Source organism: Lycium barbarum, chromosome 7 (genome assembly GCF_019175385.1).
Source record: "Lycium barbarum isolate Lr01 chromosome 7, ASM1917538v2, whole genome shotgun sequence".
NCBI lineage: Eukaryota > Viridiplantae > Streptophyta > Magnoliopsida > Solanales > Solanaceae > Lycium > Lycium barbarum.
The window spans coordinates 117,234,082-117,242,694 of NC_083343.1; the positions used below are offsets into that span (position 1 = coordinate 117,234,082).

At 31.2% G+C, this 8,613-nt stretch overlaps 1 protein-coding gene across 1 annotated transcript; it reads left to right on the plus strand.

Moving 5' to 3' along the window:
- The first annotated feature begins 493 nt into the window (after positions 1-493).
- LOC132603954 (ethylene-responsive transcription factor RAP2-4-like) lies at positions 494-2,446 on the plus strand. The gene has a single exon (XM_060317257.1). The coding sequence runs from the start codon at positions 1,071-1,073 to the stop codon at positions 2,157-2,159; it is 1,089 nt and encodes a 362-aa protein (XP_060173240.1). The 5' UTR covers positions 494-1,070; the 3' UTR covers positions 2,160-2,446.
- The last annotated feature ends 6,167 nt before the right edge of the window (positions 2,447-8,613 follow it).

Here is an 8,613-nt window from a genome sequence, read left to right on the forward strand (position 1 = left end):
TTTACCTTTATGCAATGACTTATAGTCACACAAATTATATGTGACTCATTTTACACCATAAATTTAAAAGTCATTCTCTACTTTCTTAAACTCCGTATCTAGTCAAATGGGTGCACATAAATTGAAACAAAAGGAGTATATTTTATAGAGACGCTTTTAACATTTAGTTATAATTAAATAATAGATATTCTCTCTTTAATTTATTTATTCTCAAAATTAATTATTTAATTAAGTATAAATACAAATTAAGAATATATATATATATATATATATATATATATTTATTTATTTATTTAAAAAAAAATGTGATACACAAATTAGAACGAAGGAATAATGGAATAAAAAAAGCGGGAAGGTCAAGTCAGAAAAAGATAGAGTGGAAAGAAAGAAAGGAAAAAACACTAGAAAAATGAGTGTGAGAAACGAGGAGGGTTAAGGATGTAATAAAACAATTGTTCAAACTTCAATGAGGCTATAAAAGGAGACATATGAGAAGACAACCACACACACAAAAAAAAAAGAGTGAGGCTGAGAGAGAGAGATACACTATCTATTTCTCACACCTGCACACACCACACATAAAAGATTTAAGCAAAGTTTTAAATTTCTTCAAAATCATTAGTTTTCTTTAATTTTTATATTTTCTAATTCCCCCTTCTGTATCATCCCACTTCTTTAATCCCTTTCTGTTAACAATCTGTCTTTCAAGAACAATTCTTGGTTTTTAAGGTTTGTGTTTCTGAGGTTTTATAATTTGAAAAATGCAAACTTAAGACAAAGATATTTTTTTAAAAAGCCAGGTGTTTTCAGAATTGAGATTTTCCGTAAATTTGTAGAGTTCAGTCATTCTTTTTTTTTCCCTTCAAAAATCAGCTTAGAGGGCTTATTAGTTGTCCCTCAAAGGTTGATCTTTTTTTCTTAATTACAGGATTAAAAGAGGTTGTTATTTGAAGAACTCTTTTTAAATCCACCACTTTGTTCACATTTTATTTGTGATCAATCACCTGTTCTCTTTTATTTGATAAGAAACAGTTGATCTTTTAATTTCTTTAATTAATTAAATTTGTGTTATGGCAGCTACAATGGATTTTTGGACTAGTACACTTTTAGATCTTAACTCATCAAACTCTTTACAGGGTGGTGGTGAACTTATGGAAGCACTTGCACCTTTTATTAAAAGTGCTTCTAATTCTCCTATTAATTCTCCTTCTAATTCACCTTCTTCTTTTCCCTCTAATGATTTTCAATCTTTTCCCCCTATTTCTTCTTCTCCTTCTCCTTCTGCTTCAACTTCATATCCCTACTATTCATTTTCTTCCTTAACTCAGCCCGATACGAGCTATAATGGTTGCTCCACTTTCATAACGGTAGACCCTGCATTTTCACAAGGGTTTTCAAGCTTGGAAGCGGAGCAACCGGGCTCAATTGGGCTTAATGACTTAACACAAGCCCAACTTCACCAACTCCAAGCCCAACTCTACCTCCAAAACAACCCCCAGGAACAACAACAAATTATGCCAGCTGGCACTTCTAATCATAACCATTATGCTTCTTTTCTGGGCCCCAAGCCCATTTGCATGAAGCAAACGGGTTCTGGGCCCGCAAAACCCCCAAAGCTCTACCGTGGCGTTAGACAACGCCATTGGGGAAAATGGGTGGCAGAGATTCGATTGCCAAAGAACAGGACCAGGCTTTGGCTTGGCACCTTTGACACCGCTGAGGAGGCCGCCTTGGCATATGACAAGGCGGCCTATAAACTCAGAGGCGACTTCGCTCGCCTCAATTTCCCCCACTTACGCCACAATGGGTCGTTAATTGGGGGAGAATTCGGCGAGTACAAGCCGCTTCATTCCTCAGTGGATGCCAAGTTACAAGCCATTTGTCAGGATTTAGCACAAGGCAAGAAAATCGACACTAAAAAAAAGCGTAAAGCGCCTTCTAACGTGGCGGTTGTGGTGGCAGAGAAAGAAAAAATCAAGAAGATTGAAATCGGGTCGGAAAGTGATGGACCCGGTTCCGGGTCGGGCGGGTCATCCCCGATTTCGGAGTTGACTTTTTCGGAGCTGGTTGACGAGGATTCTATTTGGGACATGTGTTCGGAGAATTTCATGTTGGACAAGCATCCATCTCATGAGATTGATTGGGCTTCATTACCATAATTTATTATTAGTTAAATTTAGGAATTCGGATTATGTAATCTTTGTAATTTTTTGTTTATAGATTGTTATTATAGGAATTACGGGACAGCCATTGCAATGAGTTTTTGGTAATTGCATGGTTAGTCCTTAGAATTATTGGAAAAATCCAAGCTGACCAGCTGGTGTTTTTTGTCAAGGCTAGGCAGTGGGATTTTTTTTTTTCTCTTTATGTAGCATTTTGCTTTGTATAATCAGTGTTCGTCTTTTCAGTATTTGTGAAATTTCATATTCTATTTTACCGAGCATAAGCCTACAAATTTAGCCATTTTGGAGATGGGGTAATAGATAATTACGAAATGTTTAGAATTTAGGAAACTGCTTTTAGTTTCTTAAATAAAGCGTTCTGCTTTTAGAATTTACGAAATGTGGATTTACTTCTTTTGAAAAAAGAAAATCGCAATTGGCTTTGATTTGGTCTCGTTATTAAGTACTAGGAGTATTAGGTTTTGGAAATGCATTTGGAAAATAGTTGTTTAATTTTGGTCAGAGAAGATCATTACTAAAAAAATCACTATTTTTCATTCTCATTGAATGTCAATGGAAAAAACTTAAATAGTAAACACAGAAAATTAGAAATTTTTTCAGCGTTTCAATGGAAATTTATTCTCACCATTTTCCCAGTAAGATTATTCGATGAGAATGAGGTGGGAAAATTATATTTTAAGCACAAATTTCTCATTGAATGTCAGCGGAAAAAATATCTGTTTTTAGTAGTGGATGTTTTTAGGAATTTTTTGTATCAGACTAATTCTTATAAAAATATAGAAAATGAAAATATAAAAGGATATGAAGATTGCAATTGGACATCCATGTACGTCTGGTGCATGGATATGCAATTTGAAATAAAGCTTTTGATATGTGTTAATTGGCAGATTGATAAGATTGAGAACTAGTCTACTATTTCAATTATATTGATAGTGTAACTTTTTTTTTTTTTTTTTTTTTTTAACATCGTTGGCGTGTATAATTCAAATCTATTACTCCCACGGTTATAATTTATATGGCATGGAATACATTGACACGAAGTTTTAGAAAAAAAATATGGAGTCTTCTAAAATTTGTAATTTTAAGCATGTAATATCATTTGTTTAGCTTAAAAATATTTAACTTGTCACCTTAAATATGTCATAATATTTGTATAATTATATAAACTTCTTATTATAATGTAAAGTTAATTGTTTCTAAATTTAGAAGCGTATCAATTTTTTTTCAAACGGACTACATTGAAAATTGGGATATATATGCACTCCCTCCGTTCACTTTTACTTATTCACTGTATTAAAAATAAATTTTCACGTTTGCTTGTTCACTTTAGCCATATCAAGGAAAGACAATTTTTTTTTTCTTGGTTTACCCTTAATATTAATTACTGTTCCTATGTCGGAGGTCTACCAGAAACAACCTCACTGCCATGGTAATGGTAAGGTCTGCATACATTCTACCCTCCCCAAACCCCACTTGGTGGGATTTCATTGGGTATGTTATTGTTGTTGTTGTTATTACCCTTAATATTAATTACTGATTTCTAAATTATTCTCCAAGTTCAATGGGATTATACACTAATTAATATGAGTATTATAGTAAAGTACATATTTCATTTATTAAATCTTAAGGGGCGTGCGACGTCAAAAGTGATAAATTAAAAGTGAACGGAGGGAGTGGTAGATAGTAGTAATAATCAATAATCAATAGTAATAGCAAAGGCGACCATCAAAGATTGGAGTGACTCCAACTTTATTCTTTATCATTTAAATGCGGAGTTTTAATTTGACCAAAAATACTCGATTTTACCTTTCATTCTCTTACTTTATTTTTGAGTTTATTCCCCCCCCCCCCCCCCCCCCCCCTAAGAAATTGAAAAAAGAGAAAACTGAAGTAAATTAAAGGTGTCTATAATCTCTCAAACCTTGAGAAGAAAAAGTAGTTGGAAGTTTGAATGTTCTAAAACCTCAACAAATGGAAATGTGGAAACCAAACAAGTCTAATCCTTCCAAATCCAAGTATCCAACTACCAAACATGACCTCAAGATCTTAATTAGGATTAGAGATAGTTACTCCACTAATTGACAAGTCTTTAGGCCTTAGTTAAGACGGCAAATAGCTGTCACTCTGTTTCTAGTCAAGCAAGCTGGCAACCATCTCCTCTTAATTACTCTCAAAGTAAGTTAGCATGGCATTAAATATACTAGAAGAAAAAACGAACAAAAACAAAATAAGTTCTCCCTCTGTCCATATAAAGTTGTGTTTTGGAGCCCATTTGGCTTAACTTATAAGTTGCTGAATAAGCCGTTTTCAGTTTTTTTGAGTGTTTGACTGACCAGCTTATAAGTCATTTTGTGCTTAAAATAAGCCCCGAAAAATATGTTGGGGTAGCCCAACTTATTTTTTTTGGCTTATAAGCTATTTTCAGCTTATAAGTTGTTTTTTTAAGCTAAGCCAACGGGCCCTTAATTTTTTCATTTTGGTTCAAAATAGCGTTTTACATACTCAAAAAAGAATTGATCGTTTTTCAAATTTACCCACTATCAAATACTTAGGGCCCTGTTTGGAAAGTCACCTGGTGATTAGAATTGGTGTAATTACTAGGGTAGTAATTACACAGCCTATTAATTACACAGTAGTGTAATTACAACAACCTGTTTGTTTGTCATAATGTAATTACAGTGTAATTACACAGTTAGTTTAATTTAAAAATAAAATTTAATTATAAAAGTTTAAAATTAATATTTTAAAAATATTTTCCTTTATAAATGATATCAAATTAGTTACTTATCAACACATTGTTTCTTGCAAATATATTAATTAATAATCATATATTTGTAATTAATATTGTAAAAAATAATTGATACATATTTTTCAAATTAATAATATTTAATTTTAATTAATAAATAAAACTTAAAAGAAGACTTTTTTTGTGAGAACGTCATGGGTTGGATGTTTGACAAAAAAATAATATTTATAAATATAATATATAAATAATGCCATAACATTATTCAAATGTTTGACACAAAAAATCCATCAAATGTAAGTGAAAAATAAACAACATGCAATGTGAAAACAAATAACTTAAAATTGAAAATATAACCTAAATTCAAAATCCATTTTTTTTTAACATAATACTCTTATGTCAAATTCCAACATTACACAAATAAGTTCCAACGTAACTTAAAGTAAATAATCCAAAAGAAAGGGAAAATATAGGCCTATAACCTCATTCACAACGAAATTCTACTTCAATAACATCACTCGTTATATGCCAAGTTTGTTAATGACTCATTCTTTCCAATATTAAGAGGTGTAGTTTCAAGAATTAGAATAATAACACGGTTATGTTGCATGAATAAAATAAAAAATAAAAAAAATGTGAGCAATTACATGGAACCACAAGAAGTAAAGGTTAGGAATGAGAAGAAAGGAAATGAAAAATAAATCATATAAAAAGAAAAATACATTTTAAAAAATAAAAAGTAAAAATAAAAAAGAAATAAAAATAATAAAAATAAAAAATAAATTAAAAATCAAAAGAAATTAAAATAATAGAAATTAAAAATAAAAATAAATTAAAATAAACAAAAACAAAACAAACTAAAAAGTAATCTTGTAGTTACACTATATACAGAGTGTAATTACACCCAATTTTCAACACTCCCTTGAGAATTGAAGAGTGTAATTACACCCTCTTAATTACACCTAATTCCCACCAATTACTTAGTCAAACAAACAGGTCAAACCGTGTAATTACACCAATTCCAATTACTTGGGTGGCTTTCCAAACAGGCCCCAAGTAAAAATACTTTAGCTCTCAAGGAGTGAGTAAATTTTGCAATAGGTGTGTCCAAGCTAAAAACATCATTCTTATTGAAAATTTGTTGGTCGAATTATTTTGAATTTATGTTGAGTAAACTCATTAATTAAATGGGTAAAACACTGCCTATTGAAAGATTCTCATTTTTAGAGCTCAAACTCGAAATATTTAGTTAAAAATGAAGGGATCCCAATAATCTTACCACACCTTTTGTACGCATTAAGGTAAATTCTTTTATCACATTATCGTTTTTTATTGCCGGAAAAATCAGTCCAAAATTCGTTTATCAATTTTCATTTTAATACAACACTTCATAACTCAAGAGGGAAATTAACTTAAGCATTTGATATGTCTTCTGTGTTTGAAATAAATTAATATTCCCTCCGGATCAAAAAAAGAGTCCACTTAGCCTTTTTTTTCTTGTATAAAAAAAAGAGTCAACTTAGCAAATCAAGAAAGAATTAACCTTGTTTTTCCCTATTTACCCCTATTAAGTGTTATATGATCAAATCTCAATGCCTATTTAATTAGGGATAGTTTAGTCAAATAATCTATTTTTATCTAGAAGTTAGTATTTTCTTAAAGGGTGTGTAAATGACTAAGTAGATTTTTTTATTTTTTTATTTTTATCCAGAGGGAGTATTAGAGCCTGTTTGGATGGGCTTATGCCTATAAGCTGCAAACAGCTTATAAGCTAAAAAAAATAAGTTGAGATAGTCTAACTTATTTTTTTTGGCTTATAAGCTGTTTTCAGCTTATAAGCTGCTTTAGATAAGCTAAGTCAAATGGGCCCAATTATTTTTTTGAGCTTATTTTAAGCACAAAATAACTTTAAGCTAACCAGCCAAACACTTAAAAAAGCTGAAAACAGCTTATAAATTGCTTATAAGCCAATCCAAACGAGCTCTTAGTAAACAGGTACAAGTTTAAGCAATCTGTTGAATTGAATGGCAATCTCTATGTCAAATGAGATTTTTCCACAAAGGAAAGTTGCTGGTGTGCATTTATTATCCTACCCCACATTTCACAGTAACTCTAGTCAATGAAATATGAGATGAATACTCTCACCGTCCATGTTTACTTCCCTTGTATCAATCGGAACACCATTAAGAAGGAAAAAAAAATGAAAATTTTATTATATCACATTTAATTATGAAGTATAAGGCATCTCATTTTTTTAAAAGGTTTTTATTACATAGGGGGTAAAAGAAGGGAAAATGGAAAAAGAGATTACAATATGGGGATTCGAACCTTCACTAACAAGGTGAAAATTCAGGTAGTCAATCAACTGGTTTACTAAATCCCTACTAAGGCATCTCATTCATTGTGAAATGAATTGAAAATAATTAGTACTTGATAATAAAAGTAAAATAAGTATAAAATAGCAAAATTATCTATTAATTTCCAAACCGGACAAGTAAAAATGAACATTTATTTTGAGTAGGCATACAATGATAGAGACCTTAACCTTGGCTTCAACTGACAAATAAAAACCCCAATTTTGAGAATGCTCATCTAAATACCTCGACTTGGTTTAAGTTAGTTACATCCTAAATGGCATTTCGCGTGAGTAACATGACATTTGCACGTGTTTATGGGGCCAATCTACACCAAGTTGAGGTGTCTAGATGTGCAATCTCAAAATTGAAGTGTTTACTTGAAGCTAAGGCCAATTTAAGGTGTCTATCTATGTATAATGCCTTTTTAGCACACTGAATAAGTAAAAGTAGACGGAGGGAGTATTATACTGCACCTTCCCGTAGAGTCATTCATAGCATTTTTAACGGTATTTCTTACTCCCTCTTCGGGCTCTTTTGATTATACTTTATCTGATATATTTTCTTTTTTAGTCCGTCAAAGAGAATAATAAATTTTAAAATTTGAAAAATATTTTAGAAAATAAAAGAAATGATGTTGGGAATAGAATCAAATAAAAAAAAACTTCTTTTCCCGGACGACTCACCATTGTTCACTTTGCAATTTGCATGTGCTCAAAATAATCATTCATATGATGAAGTGACTAGGAGCCGTTTGGACCTTGATAATTTTTATATTTTTTCGGAATCATGTTTGAACATAGAATTATTATAATTTTTCAGAATTCAACTATATTGCGGAATTTGAAAAATTCCAAATATCCACTTTCAGAATTTCCACTCCAGAACTCACAAAATTCAATATTTTTTTTAAGTAGTATACATGTCCAAACACAACTTCAATTTTTTTTGTAAAGAAAAAAACTCCAATTTCCACATACCATTTTTCAAACTTTTTTTCAAATACTACTTTTCTTCTCTTTCAAATTTCATATTTTTAATGTCCAAGCGCCCACAAAAAATTTCAAAATTCATCTCAAAGCCGATCATTAGATTCATCATTTCCACTCAAAGATCCCAATTTCCAAGTCTAAACTTTAAAGAATGCATAAAACACGAAAGGGACAGAAAAAGAAAGGCTAGTAGAATCATTCCAAATCTCACTTTTCTTCATTTGTTGATATTCTATTTTATTTTGTGCTTAAAATTGTTGGGCTGTTCCTTGATATCCAATCAAAAGCAGACATTATGTGTGAACGGGAGAGGGAAAAGGTAGCCTCCATTTTAGAAAGGC

Excerpts from the sequence above, each read along its gene's own strand:
- LOC132603954 (XM_060317257.1), top strand. The coding sequence starts at position 1,071 with ATGGCAGCTACAATGGATTTTTGGACTAGTACACTTTTAGATCTTAAC.